Genomic DNA, 24,682 nt, shown 5'->3' on the forward strand with positions numbered 1-24,682 from the left:
ATACAAAGAAGCACTCGGGAGGAGAGCAAACGCCCTAGTCTGAGACACCGGGAACTGAAAAAGGGGGGCGTGGTCCTGCAGCGAGAGACAAAGCCAAGCGCAACTGATGGCTGGCCCGCCAGGAAATGCTTCCGGCGTGTCAGGCGGAACCCTGTGGAAGCCATCTGAGACGATGTGGTCGGGCTGGCATCAGCACCACCACAGCACCCGCCTAGTGGGGTTCAGAAAGCTTCTGAAGATCTGGCACATCAAGAAAGAGTCACTCTTTGCGTATTCCCACTCACGACCGATTAAAAATGTCCAGAAACTGGGTCACTCATGCTGCAAAATGCGATGAGCCATATATCAGTGAGAATACTCTGACAGAGTACCAGCCCTGGAGTCAGGAGGACCTGAGTTCCAATCCAGCCTCCGACACACGACACCCTGGGCAAGTCACTTAACCCCACTGCCCAGCCAAAACAAAAAAAAATACTCTAGGACCACTCTGAGGGAAAAAAGGGGAAGGGGCAGCAGAGAGCTCATTGTTTCAGAGGAACTGTTCACTATTGAATGTTTCACATCTACAAAGCAATCCTAAATGGAAAAGCTGTCATAGCTAGAAAAAGTTGCATCGTGTATTATGTGAAATTTGCCAACATGTTATTATGTGGGTGTTCTTCCTTACTTTTTGTAATTGTTAACCTTACCTTGTAGAGATGACTATTCTAAGGAAAATTTAACGTAAGGATTAAATCCTTTCATTCTCAACAGAATTCAACATTTCCTTTTCCTTTTTCTTTTTTGGTGAGGCAATTGGGGTTAAGTGACTTGCCCAGGGTCACACAGCTAGTGAGTATTACGTGTCTGAGCCCGGATTTGAACTTAGGTCCTCCTGACTTCAGGGCCGGTGCTCTATCCACTGCACTACCTAGCTGCCCCCAGAAATCAACATTTCCAATAAGTACCTAAGTTTTTCAAGCGTCGACCCACCTTAGTTCACTTCTCAATCATGGCAACCACAACAAAACAGAATCCTCATATTCCCTGATACAGGGTTAGCAGAGTAAACTCATTTCAATCACTTATAATTTTGCCATTTACCTCCAAAAACTTGAGATTTTTTTTTCAAGATTAACCCAGAGTTCTACAAGGTACTTCTAAGAAGTCTAGTCTGCTCCAGACTTGTGATTTCATGGGCTTCAGCAACTCTCAGTGTGTAAACTCCACCAGCCAACGCACATGAGCAAACTGTATCTGCTAGTCTTAAAGCTGCCAGGGGCACTGTGAGGTGAGTATGCATCAGAAGCAGGCCTTCGGATCACCAGATGCCATGCTGCCTCAATAACAGCTGACTGGACAGTGTCACCATAAAGAGGTGTGTGTTTCAGCTAGAGCCTCCATCTCATGCTCCAAACTCACAACAGGAGGGTTTTAGTCTTCATAAACCCAAAAAGCCACCAACATACAAGTGCTGTAACTGGCTTGAAGGAAGACACACTAGACACTAGACTAGACGTGTACAAATACATTTGTAAGTGCTTTGGGTTTAATACATAACATATTCTTTCTAACCAAAAAAGGGCCGTGTCAGTCCACGGTTATCATTGCTCCATACTAGCCCCACAGGAGTTCTGAACAGATCGAAGCTACATCTCCATCAACAGGTTGGCCAGAAATAGACCATCACAGCAGAGGGATTATCTTAGACTGAAGACACAGTAGAGCAGGCAGGGCTATCTTAAGAGTGGGAGGGGTGTGAGTAACTTTTTGAAATGCGATAACCCTTCTCATTTTTCTGCTTTCTAATCACTACTTTCGGTGGTTACCAGGAAGAACAACAATTGTACTATTTCTACTTTGTTACTCTGTGAAGGCCCTAATCTGTTAGCCAGACTATCACAAAACGTGGTAATTCATCAATTTTATTATTTCCTACCCTCACCAATTATAGTCTTTCCAGTCCTTCCAACATTTCTTGAGTTTTAGCATATCTAAAATGCATCTTCCTTCCTAATCTGTATACCTAAGAGATGACAAATGAATTTCTATAGATAGATCCTTAGATATATATACTCACCTTAAAATCTGTATTGTTGATGTATTCAAACACCAAAGCTGGAGTCTTTGACTGTAAGAGATAGAAGTGATTTTTAAGAAAAAAAAATACAGTTTGCTTTTGCTGTATACTCCCAAGTTCCCACTTAGATTCAAAACCACAATGCTCTGGAATCTCAATGAAGAGTTCATGCCATCAGCCACGGTTTAATAATTCTGATCAGAATCCGGGCTGAGTTGGGCCACAATGTATTCGAGGCGAAGACATACAAAATGAGTGCCTAATGAAACCCGCCTAATGCTCCTGATTATCAATAGGCTTGGCCCATTAAATTAGAAATTGCACTTCTCAGCATTACCACTTGGTGACCAGAAATGATGTTCTAAGTGTTATATCTTGGCCTGTTCCGAGTAAATCAAAAAAAGCTGACAGAGTGATTCTGGATTTTGTCTAGAAAGCATTCAGTGAGCTAAAGCAGAAAATTGGACCCTTCGCTGAGAGAGACTAGACTCTGGACACTGCTGGACTTCATATGACCCAGGTGATGAAAGGCTGTTTATAATTAATACTGTAAATGCTGTACTTTATCTAGTTAAAGAAGTCTTGAGAATCTTTGCCTAAAATGTACAACCACCCCAAATCTGTTGTCTAAATCCTGATGTTCATATACCAGGTTGGTTCAAAAGTAAAATCAAGGAATGATCAACTTGGGTCAAGTTCATTCTCAAATAGAAGGAAAAAAGCAGGTTATAGTTTAGAGAGGGAGACAAGAGAGAAGACAGTAGTCATGAAAAGCTTTACAGCTCGTGTCTGATCTGATAGAAACGGGCAGTAGTCACCTAGGAGCTAAGCCCCTAGAAGTCCAGAACAGGCCCCATCTGGATTACCCCTTAACCAGCCCAACAAACAGTGGTGGCAGGAACTAACACACTGATTCACCACCAACACCATCCAGGTGGACTGAAGAGTCCACTTCCTCCTCTTCTACCACCAGCACAGGTCTCTGTCACCCAGAGGCTGGCAGGTGACTATTGCTCCCTTAGCTATCCCAACTGCAATGATCAGGAGCTGCCACAGCCAAAGCAAGCATGCTCGCTGGGCATTCATCCTGAGGGTGCTGTTTACCTCTCAGGCCCAGGTAATGGCCCCTACACCAAGGATGAATGGGACACAAGTATGTTCTCTAGCATTCTGCGTATGGTTAAGAGCCACTAAAGTGTGTCCACAGGAGAAAACAATGTCATTTGAATCCACACTGTTTGACATGGAGTTGCTTTTAAATGTGACAATCCTGCAGCAGGCATTGATTTCTAGGCATTAATGGTGACCATTCTCTCAAGGAGACAGCTGTAATTCAATGCTGCATCACAAAAATTTCAGCTATACATGCTGTCATTTTAATTCTCTAAACTCCAAGAAGGCAGGTATCATGTTTTACTCATTCTCCATATCTTCCTAACATCCAAGCACAGTGCTCTATACACAAGAAGAAAAATTCACAAATGTTTGCTGGATTGAATTAGGCTTATCTTACCAATTGTCTCAGGTCTTTAAGAAAAAATGAAGAGACACCTTAATTTGTTTAGCACACACCACAGATGAAGACTAGTAAATTTCTTCAAAGGAAATTAGGTTATTATGGAAAAGGAGAAAGTAACTAGGGGTGTCTGAAGAAAAACAGAAAAGCAAAAGAGAAGAAGACATGAGATGGAAGAAAAGTGAGGGACTTCTTCAACCTGAACTAGTCAGTCAAAATAACTAAAATTTAGTTATCCCACTAAAGAAACTAATTCAGCAACATCAAATCTGAAATAGGTTAAAAAAAAATCCTTGGGAAATTTCAGCAGAATACAGAATATGTAAACCCTGAAATACTTGCAATATTGTTATAGCATTAAATCTTTAGGATGAAGAACAGGGGTCTTATTTTCATTTGAAGGTATTTTTCAAACAACTATGCTCTATGGAATCCGAGGGTTCCAAGAAAAATTAGCGGTAGTTGGTATTTTGGACTGCCAAAACTCTTTTCAGGTTAAAAAAAAATCATTCCACAAAAGATAAGCATGATCAGCATCCTAAATAAAGGGTATTTCTGTTCTCTTTGGTTTTTAAAATAACCACAAAAATGGCAGGCTGTTGAGGCACTACGGAGGCAGAAGAAAAATCCCAGATTATAAGCACAGCTTAAAAACATTTCACTACCCTAGTGTGGGACCCCAAAGCCCCTCAGGCACTTACCACTGGGTCTTTCACAGTGTCAATGAGCTTAATGATATTTGTTCCACCTCGAAGATTTTCCAGAATCTTAACCTCTCGTTTTATCTTCTTTTTCTTCACTGGCTTAAATACATAAGAGCAATTAGAAGTGAGACTCCTTTTGAAGTTAACTCTGGTTTACTTGTATCCTACACAACTAGGCTGTTTGATAAAATGTTTCTCTAAACCTCAAGAAGGCAGGAGGTCAAACATCCGAGCCCATTAGAGTGAGTTTAAGTTCCAGGCCTTTGCAGCCTCGTGGAGCTCGGATGCCAGAGACCCTTAAACTCATCCCATTCAGGTCAGTCTGTTCTCCAGATCTGGCTTGTCTGCTAGACAGACAAATGCCACCTGGAAAATCTTAACACTCTCTAACATCTTAACATCTCTGAACTAGCAGCTATACATCTTACAGTCCACAGACCCCCCCACCCCAAAACTGAAACAAGGCAGGAAGACACCTGTTCTTGCACTGGTTCACCTTCCAGCAAGCAAGTGGAGGCCAGTCCATGGCAATCCAATTTCGAACTTGGGTTAGTCTCAGCTGCTGGCTCCCATGGACTTCAGATCTAGGACGTGAAGTCGGCAGCAGACTCACTAAGCTCTCACACTGGATCCCACTTCTTTTTTCTTTTCTTTTTTTTAATGTAAATTTATTTATTTTTAGCTTTCAACATTCACTCCCACAAGTTTTTGAATTCCAAATTTATACCCCATCTCCCCCCTCCCACCCCAAGATGGCATGCATTCTGAATCTCCCTTCCCCTAGTCTGTCCTCTCTTCTATCTCTCTCCCCTTCTCTTATCCCCTTCCCCTTCTACTTTCCTGTAGGGCAGGACAGACTTCGGTACCCCATTTCCTGTATTTCTTATTTCCCAGTAGCATGTGAAAACATTTTTTTTAAACATATGTTTTTAAAACTTTAGGTTTCAAATTTTCTCTCTTCCTCCCTCCCCACCCACCTTCATTGAAAAGGCAAGCAACTCAACATAGGTTGTACATGCGCAGTTATGCGAAACATGCCATAAGCAACATGGTGAAAAACTAACTCTATTTCCCTTAATCCTATCCTGCCCTCCCATTTATTCTATTCTTTCTTTTGACCCTGTCCCTCCTCAGAAGTATTTACTTCTGATTACTCCCTTTCCCAATCTGCCCTCCTCTCTATCATCCCCTGCTCTCTTGTCCCCTTCTCCCCCATTTTCCTGTAGGGTAAGACAGATTTCCATACCCAATTGAATGTGTATGTTATTCCCTCCTTAAGCCAAATCCTATGAGAATAAGATTCCTCATTCTCTCTCACCTTCCCCGTTTCCCCTCCACTAAGAGACTTTTCTGTTTTTTTTTTGTGAGATAATTTACCCCATTCTACCTCTCCCTTTCTTCTTCTCCGAGTATAATCCTCTCTCATCCCTTAATTTTATTCTCCAGATATGACCCCTTAATCTTCAACTCACCCTGTGCCCTCTATCTATCTATCTACATATACATACATATAATTTTTTCCTCCAACTACCCTAATACTGACAAAGGTCTCATGAGTTATAAATATCATCTTTCCATGCAGGAATGTAAACAGTTCAATCTTAATAAGTCTCTTATGATTTCTCTTTCCTGTTTACCTCTTCATGTTCCACTTGAGTCCTGTATTTGAAAGTCAAATTTTCTATTCAGCTCTGGTCTTTTCATCAAGAATGCTTGAAAGTCCTCTATTTCACTGAATGACCATTTTTTCCCCTGAAGGATTATACTCAGTTTTGCTGGGTAGGTGATTCTTGGTTGTAATCCTATCTCCTTTGCCCTCCGGAATATTATATTCCATGCCCTGCGGTCCTTTAATGTAGAAGCTGCTAAATCTTGTGTTATCCTGATTGTGTTTCCACAGTACTTGAATTGTTTCCTTCTGGCAGCTTGTAATATTTTCTCCTTGACCTGGGAACTCTGGAATTTGGCTACAATATTCCTAGGAGTTTTCCTTTGGGGATCTCTTTCAGGAGGAGATCTGTGGATTCTTTCAATTTCTATTTTGCCCTCTGGTTCTATATCAGGGCAGTTTTCCTTGATAATTTCTTGAAAGATGATGTCTAGGCTCTTTTTTTGATCATGGCTTTCAGATAGTCCAATAATTTTTAAATTCTCTCTCCTGGATCTATTTTCCAGCTCAGTTGTTTTTCCAATGAGATATTTCACATTGTTTTCTAATTTTTCATTCTTTTGGATTTGTTCTACATGTCTGATTTCTCATAAAGTCACTGTCTTCCAATTGCTCTATTCTAATTTTTAAGGAAGTATTTTCTTCAGTAATCTTTTGGACTTCCTTTTCCATTTGGCCAATTTTTCTTTTTAGGGCATTCTTCTCCTCATTGGCTTTTTGGACCTCTTTTGCCATTTGGGTTAGGCTATTTTTTAAGGTGTTATTTTCTTCAGTATTTTTTTGGGTCTCCTTTAGCAAGCTGTTGACTTGTTTTTCATGATTTTCTTGCATCACTCTCAGTTTTTCCTCTACTTCCCTTACTTGCTTCTCAAAATCCCTTTTGAGCTCTTCCAAGGCCTGGGACTGATTCATATTTTTCTTGGAGGCTTTGGATGTAGGAGCTTTGACTTTGTTGTCTTCTTCTGGTTGTATATTTTGATCTTCTTTTTCACCAAAGATAATATAGTCTGACTCTTTTTGCACTGCTTGCTCATGATCCCAGCCAATTACTTGAGTTTTAAACTCTTTGTTAAGGTAAGAGTCTGCTTCCAATGTGGAGAATGTACTGTCCCAAGCTTCAGGGGTTTGTGTAGCTGTTTTCAGAGATACTTGTAGGGACCTGTAAATTTTCAGTTCTTCCAAGGTGGTATGATAAGGGGCGAGGTGTTTACTCCTTTCCTGCCCTGTGACCACAAGTATTCCTTTCTGTCCTGTAACTGTGAAGGAGGGTTCCTCTCCACAGCCACTCCAAGCTGTACCATGCCAGCAATCCTCCTCACCCCAGCACCACCGCCCAGAACTGTAACCCAGATCCAAACACAGGCAAAGCAAGAGATCCCTGCAGTCCCTCTCTGATCAGCCACTGGATTCCCCCTCAGTCTCTGGGCTGGAAGCTTGGGAAGCAGCTGCCCCCCCCCCCCGGGCCAAGCTCTTGGGGAACTGACCCCACCTTCCTTTCTCAGCACTGACAGAAACAGACTTTTCCCACCGACCTTCTAAGCTTTCTTTGGCATTGGTGGATTGAGGAGTCTGGAAACCTCCACAGCTGCCTGTGATTCAGTCCTCTGAGGCCCGCTCCAGGTTCACTGCGCTCCCAGCCCAGCACGATACCCTTTTCTGATCAATCATCCAGGTTGTCTTGGGCTGGAAGTTTGTTTCACTCTGTCTTTTCGTGGGTTCTACTGCTTCAGAATTTGTTCAGAGCCACTTTTTTTATGAGTATTTGGAGAGGTTTGGGGGAGAGCTCAAGCAAGTCACTGCTTTCACTCTGCCACTGTGGCCCCGCCCCCCACTGGATCCCATTTCTAAAGAAACAGATGTTGGATCAGCACAAAAGAGATCAGCTTGTGCTCTGACACTGACTGAAAACCTCTTCACATTTAGGATTCAGCAGGAGACTGCCAGCTGAGCAGTGTACTGACTCAAATGATGTTTCAGAAGAAAAGCATTATCCCTACTGCACGTCCCTTTTTTCAGTGAGTGACAGACAAGGCCTCCAGAACAACACATTAAACATGACTGCAGAGTGCAAAGCACACGGACGAGCAGGGGCAGAAGAGAACTCTGCAAAGATATGTGTCTGTGGGAACAACAAGCTAAGAATGAGACATCAACAGCCATCCACACATCTGCACAGGCAAACGGAAAGTGATGCCAACTGGCGGGCCACAGTGCTACAAGATGTGCTGAGCATTCTGTTCAGGTGAACTTGGTACACATACACACATACACACAGACACACGCACAAGCCAAAGGGACCGTCACCAATCACACGCTTCTCCTGACGGCGTCCAGGACTGCGCTCACAGAGCTCAAAGACCATGCAGTGCAAGCGCACACCGCCCCTTTTAGAGATCAGGACGCCGAGGCCCAGGGAAGGCGTATGACTTGCCTGTGGTCACACCAGGGATTAAGGACCAGAAGCAGAGCTTCTGGGTCCCCTGGCCCCAGAGCTAGTGCTCTTTCCACTGCAGTCAGCTGCCTCAGCTATAGTTTACCACAGTGCTATAGCTTAGCTCCAGGTTACTAAACTGACAAAAAAAAAAATCCACAGTAGCCCCCTCCCCCACTCTCACAGTCTGAGGAACACCTGCCCCCAGGGATCAGGGTTTCCATGAAAATGAGCTCCTCCCTACAAAGGCTGAGGCCCAGTGACCTAGAGAAAGGGGCCTTCTGCCTATCAATTATTCAGCACATGCTAACACAACAAGCAATGCTTTTCAAAGGAAAGCAACTCGTGGAGTGGTCATCTGGCAGTAGAAAACAGCAAGGAACTTCCTAGAAATAACAGCAAAGAAAGCACCAACCCTGCCAACTGTAATCTTGATACAGAAGTACTAGGCCAGCTGTAGGGAATGGTCCCCTGAATGAGATGCTTTAGCAAGGCTATCCCATACAAATAAAGAGCATCTCTCATGCAAACCAGATATTCTGAGGTAGTCTTTGTAAAGCCCCTTCCAAACCCTCCAGTGCTCCATGAATCCTAGCTATTCTTCTCTTAGTTAACAACAGTGAGGGCAGACACAGTGCTCCTGGATGGCCCATTTCTGCCATGATATGAGTAAAACCTATTCACTTGCTTAGGATCTCAACTTTCAAATACCATTCTGGTAGTTGGGGATGGCAGCCCATACCTGGAAGGACTGGTGTGCAAGGACAGGGCTATATTTTCTTGGCTTTGCCCCTTCCCTAGAGGACCACAAAGTGTCCTGTAGCCCAAACCAAAGGCAAATACCATGAAAGTGCAGGCACCTAATTTTTGGCCTGAATTAACCTTCGACTCCATCTAATCTATGCTCAGCCCTTTAAACTTGGGAGATGTTCCAGCAGCCAAACCACAAATGAGCTCCTTGGGAATGGTAACTTTAATCTTCCAAATGGAATTGGAGAGCATGACCATAGAAGAAAGTTAATGATTTTGCATTTCATTATTTTACAGAAGGTCTTATAATGGAGCAGAGGGAGCTATAAAATTACTTTCTTCCAACTCCACACCAATGAAGGACCCTGATCTGGTAAGATGAATTATTTCGGGTTTTTTTTTTTTTACAGATATGAGAATTCTCAACTTCTCGCCAGGAATTAACAAACCAACACATATGCACAATAGCCATTCAAAGTTGAGATGAGATACAAAGGCTTCCATGGCAATCTCCTGGTTCAACCCCTTACTTCTGGAAAAATATTCCTATTTTAAGTTTTGTTACTCCACGTTGGATCTCAGCTCATAGAAGCCTTGTTTAGAAAGTCTGAACCAAAGCAGTTCGGCTATGTTAACATACCACTGTATTTTCTTTACTTAAATTTTAGTGGATAAAATGAAGAACAGATATCTCAAAAGTATCTAAATTTGAGAACTTGAAACACTAAATCTAGCTACATAAGAGTACAACAGAGAACAAAGCATACTTTAAGCACAATATGCTTAAAGAAAATAATACACACGTTAAACTTTGTGGAACAAGTCAGAGAAGGAGAACAAGTTTCCTCTTCCCATCATCTGCCTGCCCTAGAGTGTCAGAAATAAACATCAAATCCGAGCACTTCGGGGAGAACCTAACGCTAGGCAGCCCAGGGACAATAACGTCGCTCCTGCAGCTCTTGCCTTCCCCAATGTGAGGTTGAACTTTTTAAATGAAAACTGAGACCCACAGCAACAAGACGCAACCTTGCTGACAGCTGTTAAGAAATGCAAAAGCTGAAACTCTCCAAGCAATCCCAAGTAATTAACACTGCCGGGCAGATTCAAACTCCTCGGACATGTGAGCACAGTTAAAACCTCTGACCTCACTTTCACATTTCTGCTGTCCCCATCTTTAGGCTGGGATGTAAAGCGCCCCACCCCCTGAGCCCCCATTAGTGTTCCAGTCTGCTTTCTGTACACACCCACGCTCACTGTGAGGAGCCCTTCCTGGAGGGGACAAGCCGTCTCCAGCCTGTCTCCTCTGTCTGAGAGTACTCTGTCCTTGACTGTACCTTTGATTCCCTAGTTTCCTTCAAGGTAAGCTTGGAGGGTCCCTTCAACAGGTGGTTTTGGGGATTTGCTCCAGTTGTTACTGCTCTCCTTCACTGGCTCTTCTGAAATTACTTTGTATCACTTGCTATATACTGTGTATTTATTTATCTGGCATACACATTGCACCTCCCTGGTAAAATACAAGCTGCCTGAGGGCAGGGACTGTTTCATTTTTGCCCTTATAATGCTAACACTAATGGTGCAGTGTACATGATCTAAGCCCAAAGGACCTACTATGTGTGAGGTACTAAGAATACAAAGACAAAATAAAAAAGTCTATGCCATGAACTCTGTACGGAGTTCGGTGACCGGTCCCATCAGAGCTGCACTCAAGTCCCTCCTGCCCATCCTAAGGGCACATCCATGAAGCAGGAGGGGCAGACTTAGGACTGGACTCCAGCAGCCAGGGTATTTCAAACCGGTTGAGTTCCTTTTGCTCCACTACCAACAAACCATTGATTACATCACCAAAGCATTCATTTCATCACCAGCAACTGTGGAAAACAATGGCTACTAGGATGCAGCCTACTTTCAATTAATTGTACATTTGCTAATTGCACAACCCAACTACTTACATGAAGTCAGGACATTTTTGGAATTACCAAAAGCAACTTTACTTTTCACAGAGTAAAATGAAAGTTGTTTTTGGAATTTGTACTAAAAAACCAAAGAGGATTGTGACAACTTTACCACGTGAGGAGAGACCTCCAGGTCCTCAAGGTGCCCCTGGGCATGGCTTCCTCACCTCGAAGACCAGGGCTCGGACTCGGTGACTCCAAAGGCCTTCCCCGGCACTGGGAGTCCACAATTCTGAGACTTCAGGTCCAACAGAATCAATAAGAACTCCTCCAACTCCCAAAGTAACTAACCACGGAGAATCGATTACTTTAAGAATCTAAATACACACCATATTTCATATACGTGGTTCCGTATTCTGCCAAGTATCTATGAAATTTTGTTTAAAAATATCCAGGGCAGCGTCACTCTGAAACCTGACAATACTATCAGAACACTGCAATGTGCAGTCTTAAAGGGTTGCCTGGAGAAAAAGATTTTTTGAAAACAAGACTCCACAACAGATTCAAAGAGATACAGCCTGAATATCTTGCCGGGGGAAGGGGAAGAGAGAGACAGCCTTTGATCTATATAACTCGTTGCCTGTGTGAATGTAAAGGAGAGAACTTATCATCAGGGAAAATAAAAGAGGAAAAGGACCACGCAGGGCTCGGAAGAGGAAGGTGGCCCAGCTCTCAAGCCACCAACAGCCACTAACTCGAGCAGGTAGGGAAGGGGCAGGCTTCTCACCCTTTATGAGAGAACCCCCCCAGGATCCCTACCATCTCTGTAAAAAAATGGTCACGTGCTCAGAAAGCCAACAGAAACACTAGTCAGCTGAGCTGTTACCAAGAAGACAATTCACAGACAATTTTAAAACAACAATTTCCCAGCCACTGTACGTGTAAGTGTTTCTAAAAATTTCTCCTCCCAATGTTCAGCAAGGACAATGTCTTTGTCAGTGCTCTATGGGAATGCCAATTCACACAGGTGCTGCTCAATACCGGTCAACTGAAATCTAGGGCACACCTCTCCCACCATTCCTTTATATACATCACCCCCGCTTCTCTCACAGACTTCTGTATCAAACAAAAAGGTACAGAACCCTCCCGGGCTCTTCTTGTGCCTTGGGGGCCATGCGAGCTTGCTGAGTTATTGGGCTTTTTCTTTTTAATCATGCCCCACTGACTGATGGGGGGGGTGGACTTTTCACTTCCTCAGTTCAGAATCCTAACACACACGGTTAGGATCTGCATATAGAGACAACAGGTGAGCATTACAAATCCAGATCAAACTATACTTGTGATTTCACCAACACAGAGAACTCCCGGTACAGGAATTCCAAGATTAGCACCTGTTCTTCCGAAACCAAGCAGTAGAGTCCAATGGGCACAAGCCGTCCTAAAAGCCCTGCCCAGAGTCCCAGAGGCAGGATGTGCCCAAGGAGGGGCTCAAATCCAGGTCTTCTTGATGGAAGCTGCACCGTGTGGGGCCAGAGCCAGCAATTTGTTCTGTGAAGTTTGGATTCAGTCAAAGGGCCACACTTGAGGACCTAGAAGGCTACATGTGGCCTCGAGGCGCAGCAGACTATGCACAGGACCTACAGAAGTAAATCCAGTAGGTTCTGTTCATAATGATAGCTCCCACTAAGGTGGCATTTCAGTTTGGAAAGCACTTTACATAATTATCTCATTTGATCTTATGTACTCCAGGAGGGAAAATGCTATTATCATTATTTTACAGATAGAGAAACTGAGGGTAAGAGGGGTCAAGTGGTTTCACCCAGGGTAAGTCAGTCAATAAGCACTGATTAACCACCTGCTATGTACCACCATTCTCCCCGCTAAGTGCTGGGGTTTAAAAGAAAGATGGTCTCTGCCCCTAGGGAGCTCACCATCTAAAGGAGAAGAGAACAAGCAAACATATGCGTGGAGTCCCACGGCTAGTGTCAAAGGCAGAATCTGAACACAGGTGCTTCCTGATGCTGCCTCTGAAAATGAAACTGAGCAACTCTGCCATTCACTCTGTGTGACCTTGGTAAGTCCCTCCTCTCTAGGTCTCAGTTTCCTCATCTGTAAAATGAGGAGGTTAGATTCCACGGCCTCTGAGTTGCCTTCCAAATATCCATGGTCCTCTTCACTTTACAGAATACTGAAAAAGGTAGGCTCTTTTCTTAAGGAATTGACTTATCATTTTGTGCATTTCCCTTAAATTCACTCATTTTCCAGCTGTAGCTAACTCACAGCAGGATTATTTGAAAGAGGCAGCTTTTCTCAGGTCCCCCCAGTACTAAATGCAGTTAGTCATTTACAACAGACTTGACTCTTCTCTAATCGATTATCAGAAGACACACCCAAAAAGGAGGAATGTCAACTATACCTTATCTGGATATAGTAGGGCATTTCAAAAACAAAGATTCTAATGTTTTTCAAGTCACTTACACCAACTTGAATCCAGCCTGTCAGACATACAATGAAAAAGCACTAACTTCACTGTGGTTTCTCAACCCATGCAGGTAAAGAGGCATAAAATGTCAGGATTTTGTGTAATGTGTTGTGCTGATTAGTGTTCACAAAGGGAGGCAAGGTGATCCTGACCCCATGCTGATGAAAACGTGTTTGTCAAGAGGTTCTCATCCAAAGGATACTTAGCCAATGCTCCCATCAACCCCAGAACCAGCTCTTAATCTGACACGGTCCTCAACATCATCTAGTGTTCTGATCCTAGGTCAGGAAGCCAGAGACACTGCAGCTTGGTAAACAAAGCATTAGCCTAAAACCCAGCAAACCTCAGTGTACTGCATCTCTTTCAGGTACACAAAGAGAGTCCTCTGGCAAGCTTCTCCACCCGTAAAAACAGGGTGCAGAGCTTCCATCTCACTAAGCTATTTTGAGAACCAACAGCCAAGTGTTAGTTTTGTTGGGGGGGGGTGGGTATAATTTGCCCAGTGAAGCCACTACTCAGAATTATTATAAGGTGTGACTATTAAACAAAACTGATTTTTGAAATAAACATTCCTCAATTTACAGGTAAGATATGTCTGCCAACAAGTATCAGATTCTTCAAAGTGGTTAACCTTATGATACTACATACATATTCCAATCAAGTTGCCATTTGCTCAAAACACTTTTGGAAACTAAAAAAGGCTTTTGGAACAAACCTCCTCAATAGCTAAGAAAATAACCAAAAGGCATGTGGAGCCAATTCAAGTGAAAGAGGGTGGGTGATCAAGTTTGGGAACAGCATTTTGGGTTAAAAAAAAATCTTAAAAAAAAAGAGGTAGAAAAATAAGGTTGATTTTTTTTGGTCATGCTCACAGCTGGTTCTGGATGCAATCTCAAGAAGTTTCTAAAATGTTTCGTACAGTGGGAACATCCTTAGAAAAAATGTCTATAACTCGAAAGATGACTACTTTGAAGAGGCCAATACTTACAAAAGATAGTGTGTGTCTGTTTAAAAACTGCTTGCATTATGATTATCCCTTGTGTTCACAAAGAGGAAAGTAAAATTCAATCTATCATCGGCCCTCCCTCGTTGTGCCATGGCACATGTCCCTGCTCCTCCAGCAGAAGGATGGATCACTGTTGGGAAACCATTCCCCCCCTCAATACTGCCAGAGTAGAAACTCAGGAATACACACCAAACAAGGATCATCATTCATAGATAGTACTAACACTAAGATATGAAAAAATGTTTTAATCATACTCTTAGTCTGCAAAACTACTCAAAATGCTACTGGACCAGGAAGGCACAGCTACCAGCCGAGCTCATTTCACTTAATTCCCTTTATTCTTCATAATTACTTGAATAAATCAGAACTGACCTGCCATGAGCATTAGATTCCAAGAGTTTCTCTGCTGTGCCCCTTATCAAACATTATTATCAAGAGCCAGTTCCATTATCAACTTGGGAAATTTCAGTCCAGTATTTCTGTTTGTTCTGGCTATGCTGTGGGATAATTACCCTAGGTGGGTTATGTAAGAGTTAACAAAAAGGTCCATGGCTATAAGAGCACGTCACTACATCCTCCATTAAAAATGCCATACTCAAGTTGTTGTTTTAGCTCCATTCTTTTGTAGTGTTGATTTCTGCCAGGAAAACAGCCACCACAGAGGCAACATTTGATTCCAGAGGGCTCCTCCTGTTGTTAGTGTCAAGACCTATTCCAAATGAGTCCGTGTTCTACCATTCCTGACAAACTAATAATAAACATCCCAACACACAAGATCATGACCTCACAGCACATCATCCCCACAGCCAAATGAACAGGTTATGGTTATGTGGCCTTTTTTTCCCCACCTCTGACCAGCATCACTCAACCTTTGAATCCATCTCAATGCCAGATGAAATTTCCTCTTACAAATGAATAAAAACATCCATTAAACATAAATAATGCTCAAGTAAACCTTGCCCAAAGGAAGGCCCAGGAAATAAAGGAACTAGTTACTGAGGGCGATTTACTGACCTGGCAACTGAAAAACAGGTAACGGAATTCCACCTGAGATGTTTGCTAGGGGGACCCAGAATCTTTATGTTAGTAACAGGTCCATTCCTAAAACACCATGTTTAGATTTTGTCAACATTACCCCTAGTTCGTCATTTTTTGGTGGTGAATAGAAAATGGGATGGGGAAGATTAATGGAGGAAGATTTTTAGTTGGATGGAAAGCAAAGATAAGATCTTCTGCATAGTCAAACATCACTTCTTACTCTGGAAGGTGGTAGTAAATGTTTCCCTTGTGAACTAGAAAACTAACATGAAATTTTAGATAAAATTTAAAACCTAGGTGGTGGTGTGGATAGAGCACTGGACCTGGAATTAGGAAGACTCAAGCTAGACTTCTGCCCCAGACACTCGCTAGCTATGTGATCCTGCCTCTATGAGTCTGAATTTCCTCATCTGCAAAATGGGTAAACAGCTCATGCTATCATAAGGATGGCGAGGCTCAAATGAGATAAGACATGTAAATGGCTTTGCAAACCTCCAAAAGCTATAGAATTATCAGCTGTCATTGCTCTTATTATAATAATCACAAGAGTACCATCAACAGGACAGTGACTCACCTTGAGAATTTTTACAACCACTCTCTCATTGTTGGTGATGTTAATGGCCTCAAACACTTCACTATATTTTCCCCGACCAAGTTTCCGAACCAGTTGGTAATCGTCCTGATTACTGTGAAGAGCAAGAGACACATCTGAGTGACCGTGGTTTGGTGTCAACTAATTCATTAATCTCTGTCACACACACTTCATCCAGATGGAGCCCCTGGAACTGCATTCAGCCATAATTCCTTCCCCCAAATGAGTGTCAAAGCCTCCCCCTGGCTCTCCTAACTTTGCTCCAAACCTGACCCTAACTGACCTGCTACACTGCAGGAAAAGGGAGTAGGAAACCCAAATCTCTCTAAATGACCTGTTCCATTGGGTGGAGAGTTGGGATAGGTACCCCAACTCTATCTAATGACACTCCCTACAACGGGAGGCAGGAGATGGAGTAGGAAACTGACTCTAATTGACCCTCACTCCACTGGGAGGAGGTAAGAACCCCAACTCTATTTGAGCCTCACTCTACTGGGAGTGGAGAATGGGGTAAGAACTCCATTCTCATTAACCCTTGCTCCTTTGGGAGGGGGCTAGGGTAAAAACCCCAACTCTGACTCTTGTCCCACTGGGAGGGGGGAATAGGGTAAGAACCCCAGCTCTAACCTTCATTCCATGGGGAGGGGGTAAGAACCCCGTGACTTACTCCAGGGGTGTGGGGAGAATGGGGTAGGAGCCCTGACAGTAATTGACCCTTGCCCCACTGGGAGGGGGGGCTAGGATAAGAACCCCGACTTTAGCTGACTTGCTCCATGAGGGGAGATGGTATAGGAACCCCGACTCTAATTGACTCGGGGAGGGAGGGGACAGGAGCTCCGACTCTATTTGACCCTCACCCCACTGGGAGGGGGGGCGAGGGTAAGAACCCTGATTCTAATTGACTCGTTCCATGGGTGGATGGGATAGGAACCCCAAAAATTCCGATTCTTATTAACCCTCACTCCACTGGGAGGGGGTGGGAGCCCCGATTCTATTTGACCCTTACCCCACTGGGAGGGGGAGGTAGGGTAAGAACCCTGACTCTAATTGACTCACTCCATGGGGGGGAATGGGAACCCCAACTCTAACTGATTCTCACCCCAGTGGGAAGGGGGAATGAGGCAAGAACCCCGATTCTCATTAACCCTCGCTCCACTGGGAGGGGGTGGGAGCCCCGGCTCTATTTGACCCTCGCCGGAAGGGGGCAGGAATGGGCCGGCTCGCACAAGTGGACCCCCTGCAGCCCCCCCTCCCCCTCCGGGGGCCTTCCTCGGGGTCTCGGCCCCCCCCCCGCCCAGCCCAGCCTCGCCCCGCCGGGGCCCGGCCGGCCGTGCGCTCGCTCCTCCCGCGGAGCTGGGGGCGGCCCGGAGCACATGGGCCCGGGGCGGCGGCGGCGGCGGCGGCTTCTTTACCCCCAGCTCGGAACGTGCGCCTCGTAGTCCCAGTACTCGCGGCTCCTCAGGCTGTTCACCTCGGCGTAGACCCGGGCCCTGCTCCCGGCGGCCGGGCCGGGCATGGCGGGCGGCGCCGGGCGGCAGCGGGGGGCGCTGGCCGGCGGCGACGAGGGCACGGGCGGCAGGAGCAGCAGGCGGCGGCCCCGGGGCGCCGAGCGCAGGAGCCCCAGCAGCGACGAGGCGGCGGCGCAGGCGAGGGCGGCGAAGGCGGGCGGCGGAGCCAGGCCGGGTCCGCGGGGGCGGGCGGCGGGGCCGGCCTGGCCGGGCCGCCCCGGCCCTGGAGCGGCCGGCGGGCGGAGGGCGGGGCGGGGCGGGCCGGCGGCGGCGGCGGGAGGGCGCTCGTGCTGCGGCTCCGCGGCGGCCCCGGCTCCGCTCCGCTCGCGTCCCGCGCTCCTCGGCGGCGGCCTCACCGGCGGGGGCGGCCGGGAGAAGGGCAGGAGGCGGGCGGGGAGGAGGAGCGGCGACGGCGGCCGCGGCGGCGGAGGCCAAGGAGGTGGAGGCGGCGGCCGCGGCGGCGGAGGAAACCCGGAAAAGGGGCCGAGCTCGGCAGGAGGGGCCCCGGCCGCCCGCCCCGCTGCCCGGCCCCGCCCACAGCGCCCCCTGCAGGGAGGGAGGACGCGGCGCCCGGCTCCCCGCGCTGGCAAAGCCCGCCCGAGCCTCCCGCCCTCCTCGAAGGAGGCGGTGCTCGTGCCTCGGACCCCGCCCCAAGCCAGGCGCTCCTCCCCCGGACCCCTGGACCCCCTCCGCAGCCAGACGCTCCTCCCCCGGACCCCTGGACCCCCACCGCAGCCAGGCGCTCCTCTCTCGACCCCCGCCCCGGTCAGACCCTCGTCCCAGACTCTCCTCCCTTAGACCCCCCCCGACCCTCAAACCCTCCTCCCCCTAGACCCCCGCCGCAGCCAGGCGCTCCTCCCCCGGACCCCTGGACCCCCGCCCCAGCCAGGCGCTCCTCCCATGGACCTCCGCCCCAAGCCAGACCTTCCTCCCTTAGAGCCACCCCCTCAGATCCTCCTCCCCCTGGACCCCGCGCCAAGCCAGACCCTCCTCCCTTAGATGCCCCCCCTACCCTCAGACCCTCCTCCCCTGGACCCCCGCCCCAAGCTAGACGCTCCTCCCTCGGACCCGCCCGAAGCCAGACTCTCCTCCCTTAGACCTCCCCCTGGACCCCTGCTCCAAGCCAGGCGCTCCTCCCTCGGAACCCCGCCTCAAACCAGACCCTCCTCCCTCGACCCCCGCCCCTGTCAGACCCTAGTCCCAGACCCTCCTCCTTCGGACCCCGCCCCAAGCCAGACCCTCCTCCCTTAGGTCCCCCCCAGACCCTCTTCCCCGGGTCCTCTGGCGCCCCCCCCCCCCCCCCCCCCCGCCAACCAGACCCTCCTCCCTCGGACCCTGACCCAAGACAGGCGCTCCTTCCTCGGATCCCCTCATACCCTCCTCCCCGAGTCCTCTTCCCCCGACCCTCCTCCCTTGGACCCCCCACTCTGCCCCCCAACCAGACTCTCCTCCTCTAGACCTCTGTCTGTCCTAACCTTCTTGGCCACCCTTTACATCCCATATGCTCCCTGGCCACCCCTCCTTTTCTAGTAGACCTCCTAAACTGGACCTTCCTCTTCCCTAGACCCCCCAGCTACATCTTCCTACTCCTTGTCCCTCCCTTATAGCTCTCAGTCCAGACCTCAGGATCATGACCCTAGCTAAGTCAGCAGGCATTTCTTAAATTCTCCCTATATGCCAGTCACTGTGCTAGCCCTCGGGATGCAAAGAAAGGCAAACAACAGGTGCCTGCCCCTTCAGGTGCTCAGGAGGATCATCTATTTAGACTTGGAAGAGATCTGAAAGACAATCCAGTCCAATTTCCTCCTTTCAGAGACTGGGAACTGAGGCCAATGTCACACAGCAAGCAAAGGTCTGAGGCAGGATTTGAAGCTAGGTCTTCCTGAACATTCTTCATCCAGAACTTTCCACTCCCCTGTATCCCTCATTCTCCTAAGAGACTATGAACTCCATGAGGGCAAGGATAGCAGATTTTTCTTTCTATCTACAGCAGCTAACTGTGTCTGGAACAGGGGTGGAACACCTTCAGCCTCTAGGTCATGTGTGACCCTCTAGGTCCTCAGGCATGGCCCTTTGACGGAATCCAAACTTCACAGATTAAAATGATGTGTTCTGTAAAAGTTGGACTCAGACAAAATGCTGCAGAACCCAGGAAAGGCTCTTGCTTCCCACTATCCATACTCCAAATGCCTGAAAACTTATAGTTAGAGCTTCATTTCTTTAGCTCAAATGAAGGAGGCACCACTTAATGGGGAGAAAGAACTCAGAACAGGGATTCTAGGTGTACCTGCCACAGTCTTTGCCCATGTTGACATTTGGCTGGAGGTTTCCAGATCTCTTCCCAAATGAAATTCTCTGTCTCTCTCTCTCTCTCTCTTCTCTCTCTCTCTCTCTCTCTCTCTCTCTCTCTCTCTCTCTATCTATCTCTATCTCTCTGTGTCTCTGTCTCTCTGTCTCTGTCTCTCTCTCTCTTTCTCCCTCTCTCTTTCACTATCTCTCTCTCTCTCTCTCTCTCTCTCTCTCTCTCTCTCTCTCTCTCTCTCTCTCTCTCGCTCACACACACACACACACACGTGAGAACCACATAACAAACTTCTTACTTCCTGGGACTTCCTACAGTGTCCCACTTTTTCCACATTTTCCAGTGGCCAGTTGGACATCTCCACTTGGATGTCTAGCAGACATCTCAAACTTAGCATATCCCAAACAGAATCCATTCCCATCTCCCCATCTCCCCCCCCACGGATCCCCTTTCTTAGACCTTTCTTCTTTTTGTTATGAGCATCAGCATCTTTCTGTTCACCTAGGTTTGCAACCTCAGCGGCATCCTAATGTCACACTGCCTTTCACCCTACCAGAGCCAATGACTTGTCAGTATCCAAAACCTGTCAATTCTTTCTCTGAGACATCTTTCACATTGATCCATCTTGTCCATCCATTCATGGTGTTCTAGTTCAGGTTTCCTTTTTTTTTTGTCCTTGTATACCAGGTGTATACCAGGTATGAGCGTACCACCACTTAAGTCAATTCGGCAGACATTTTTAAAATACCTACTACGTGCCTGGCCCTGAACTAAGATAAAGATACAAAAAGAGAAGGGGCGGCTAGGTGGCGCCAAGGTGCATAGAGCATCTTCCTGAAATCAGGAAGACCTGAATTCAAATTCAGCCTCATAAACTTACTAGTTGGGTGACCCTGGCCAAGTCACTTAAACCTGTTTGCCTCAGTTTCCTCATGTATAGAATGAGTTGGAGAAGGAAATGGCAAACCATTCCAATATCTTTACCAAGAAAACCCCAAACTGTGTCATGGAGAGTCCAACTTGCCTGGAAAATGACTGAACAACCACAAAAAAGACAAAAGACAGTCCCTCTTCTCAAGAAGGTCTCAGTCTAATGAAGGAGACGATATGTAAACAACTAGGTTTGCAGCTATCCAAACAAAGGATAAATACAGGCTAGATTTGGGACAATCTCAGAGGGAAAACATTAGCTTTTAGGGGGGTCTCAAAGACTTCTTGGAGAAGGTAGCATTTTAGCTAGGACCCAGGGTGGTGTCTGGCACTAGACTATTGAGGCAGCTGGGTGTCACAGTGGGATAGAACTCTGGGTCTGCAGTCAGGAAGACCTGAGTTCAAGTTCAGCCTCAGACACTAGCTATGTGGCCCCAGGCAAGTCACTCAACCTTTGTCTGCCTCAGTTTCCTCCTAAGTGCTATAAAAGGAAGAAATAATAACTCCCAGAGTTGTAAGGATCAAATGAGATATGTGTAATGCCTTAGCACAGTGCCTGGCACGCAGGAGGCCCTTAATAAATGCTTATTCTCTCCCTCCCGAGTAAGAGTCAGAAGAGATGAATAATGATGGGTGGTGAGTTCTATGGGAGGGGTACTGAAGCAGGTACTGGCATACAGTAAACACTTTAATAAATGCTGGTGATTGATTGAATTAGGTCTTTATTACCTCTTGGGAGGTGGTCTCTCTGCAGTAGGCTCATTGTTTTATCTCCTTCCAGGTCTCCTCTCTCCAATCTATCTTCCACACTGTGCAAAATGGATAAAATCAGCCTTGACCAATTACCACCCTAGCCCAAGAAACTTCAGTTTTTAATGGTGTCTGACTCTTCGTGACCCCATTTGGGATTTCTTGGCAGAGATACTGTAGTAGCTTGTCATTTCCTTCCCTAGCTCATTTTACAAATGAAGAAACTGAGGCAAGGAGGGTTAAGTGACTTGCCCAGGGTCACTCAGGTAGTAAGTGTCTGAGGCTGGATTTGAACTCAGGGAGATGAGTCTTTCTGACTCTAGATCCAGCACGCTATCCATTGCACCACCTAGCTGCCCTATTTTTTAGTTACTTACATATATGTGTTTGTGTGTATGTGTATGTGTATGTCTTCTTCTCCTTCCCACAGGAGATTGTAAGTTCCTTGAAGGCAGGAACCATTAAAATTTTAAACCATTAAAAATTTAATTTTTTTTGTCCTTGTGTTATCACTGCCTGGTATAGGCACTAGTCTGACATAAATAGGAAATTTTAGAAGTGCTTCATTAATTGAGTTGAGTTGAATTTGGTGTCTCTTCCACTGGACAGAAGAAGTAGGTTGAGATAATGGAGAAGGATTAAGCCAGTGGAAGACAAAGATATAGTAAAAGTGAGAATGTCAAAGGGAGGGATATTTTATAAATATACCCTAAATATCCCTCCATTTGACATTCTCACTTTTATTGTGTCTTTGTCCAACCTTGAGACCCTTCTCCTTATTGAGCTCATTCCCCAACATCTCCCTTCCCTTCCAGATTCTCACTCTCATATTTTCTTCCCTTTCAACCTCAAAACCTCTCTCTTTATTGCTTTTATTCCTTGAAATGTTCCTTTCCCCCCTCCACCACCCCCACCCTTCTTTCTCCTTTCCATCCCCACGGTTTTAATGACCATTTTAGGCACCCTTCCCTCCTCCACTCTGTAAACCCAGCTCAGATTCCTTCTTCTCTGATCCCCCCCAGTCACAAATGGCTTTACCTTTTTTTGGTCCTGGCCTATTTTCTTGTGTGGGCCTGTCTCGCATGCTAACCACATTGTTTTATACTACAGTTATGCTTGTATGTGTGGTATCTGGCCACTAGACTGTAAACTCCATGAAAGTAGGTCCCTTATTGTTATTTAATAGTTCTTTCTCCCCTAGGACCAAGCTCTGCATTTAGAAGTCACTCCAAAAACATTTGTTAAACCAAGTGCCAATCCCCAATTGCCCTAAATTTCTTCTCCTGGAATCTCTGGCAACTCTCCTGAGTTCTTCCAAAAATCTTCCATTTCCTCCACCCCCAACATTGCTATAAAATTATCAGGATCTCTCTAGCTGGCTGAATTCTGAAGTCCTCCCACTACCCATCCCAACCCTTGGCCCACCTCTGCCCCACCCACTTCTCCTCTGCATGTCATTCAGCACCCCACCCACACCCATCTCATAGAACCTGCTTCCACACCTGCACACCCCATCCCTGGTTACCTGGCAAGTCACCCACACATTCCCGTGCAGGTGTCACTTTGTGTCAGACACTGCTTCAACTGGTCCTTGAACCTAGGAGCCATTCACAGCACAAAATGGGGTAGTACTTTATAATTGGCTATTACGTAATATCAGTCAGTCAGTCAGTTGATAAAATATTTATTAAGTGCCTACTGTGTGCAAAGGACTGTCTAAATACCTTAAGGATAAGAAGAGGCAAAAGATGGACCCTTCCCCTTAAGAGCTCACAGTCTAATGGGGCAGACAACAAATAAGTAAATCCATACAAACAAGCCATATGTGGGATAAATAGGAAATAATAAAGAGGGAAGGCACTAAAATTAAGAGAGGAAGAGCCTTCTTATAGAAGACTGGCTTTTTGTTGAGGCTTAGAGGAAGCCAGGGAGGTCAGCAGTCAGAGTAGGGGATGTAGAGCATGCCAGGCATGGGGACAGCCAGAGAAAATTCCCAGAGCCAAGAGACGGAGGGTCTTGTTGGGGAATAGCCAGGAGGCTAGTGTCTTTAGATCAAAGAGTGCGGTGTAAGACTGGAAAGGGGGCTGGGTTATAAGGGCTTTGAATGCCAAACAGAGCATTTTCTATTTGATCCTGGAAGCAAGAGGGAGCCACTGGAATTTATTAAGTAGGGGGTAGGGGGTAAGGGGTGCTGTATGTGACACATGATTGGACCTGCCTTTAGGAAAATCATTTTGGTGGCTGAATGGAAGAGAGACACTGAAAGCGAGGGACCCACCAGCCGCTGTTGCCATAACAGTCCAGGGGTAAGAGTGTGAGGGTCTGCACCAGGGTGGGGGGCAGTGTTAGAGAGGAGAGTGTTTGAGAGATACTGCAAAGGTGAAAGCAGCAGGCCTTGGACATTGCGGTGGTGGTGTGAGTCCTAGGTTGAAAGCCTGTATGTCAGGAGTCTCCCCCCACCGTTCACCTCCTGCCCCTCCGTGGAATGAACACCAAAGGTGGCTGAACAGCTCTCATAGCAGAGGTGCTGGTCCTCCTTGAACACCCTCACACCCCACCCTGGTAGACCGTCTCAAGCCAGGTGGAGGGTAACCAAAGGGCCACAAACCCATCAGTGAGTTAGGGGCATGACTACCCCGAGCACAAGAAGACTCCTCCTGGTAGAATGACGGATGAGAACAATTGGTTCCAACCGCCATGAAGCAGGTGCTGGGGAGCGCTTAAAGCCTGATCAGACATTGAAGATGCAGAGGCTCTCTGCTGTTCCAAGCCATCGCCAGTCGTCCTGATTTTTGTCTTGCCGCTGGATTTTGATGACTCTGGAAGAATGAGCAAGACTGAGGACCTTGTGCGACTCTGGCTCACTTCAATCCAATTCAGTTGGGAGTTGAAGCATCACCCTGTGATATCACTGGTCCTGTCTGAAAAACAGAGAATGAACAACAATGTGTCAGGAGTAGCCTGGACCTCTCTACAGGCAGAAAAATGAAATCCTGGAGGAGAAGGTCATGGGCAGGGACCCCTACAGGTGGCTAAAGGGTCAAACCATGCCC

The 24,682-nt window shown here is 46.5% G+C and overlaps 1 protein-coding gene across 4 annotated transcripts in view; it reads right to left on the reverse strand.

The window, feature by feature from the left end:
* The window catches only part of CSNK2A2 (casein kinase 2 alpha 2), a 44,089-nt gene extending 26,384 nt beyond the window's left edge, over positions 1-17,705 (reverse strand). For 3 of the 4 annotated variants that reach the window (XR_013484498.1, XM_020963706.2, XM_078149340.1), the window contains exons 1-4: positions 17,552-17,705; positions 16,122-16,233; positions 4,277-4,378; positions 2,060-2,110 (exon numbers count right to left, since the gene is read on the reverse strand). Coding sequence is in view for 3 of the 4 variants with exons in the window: in XM_020963706.2 (XP_020819365.1) it covers positions 2,060-2,110; positions 4,277-4,378; positions 16,122-16,233; positions 17,552-17,655 (369 nt within the window). In the remaining variant the exon portion in view is untranslated. The remainder of the gene's footprint in view (positions 1-2,059; positions 2,111-4,276; positions 4,379-16,121; positions 16,234-17,551) is intronic. The other variant, XM_020963707.2, reaches the window with a different exon arrangement.
* Positions 17,706-24,682: the final 6,977 nt, after the last annotated feature.

This window comes from Phascolarctos cinereus, unplaced genomic scaffold (assembly GCF_003287225.1).
Source record: "Phascolarctos cinereus isolate Bilbo 61053 unplaced genomic scaffold, phaCin_HiC Scaffold_2;HRSCAF=192, whole genome shotgun sequence".
Taxonomy (NCBI): domain Eukaryota; kingdom Metazoa; phylum Chordata; class Mammalia; order Diprotodontia; family Phascolarctidae; genus Phascolarctos; species Phascolarctos cinereus.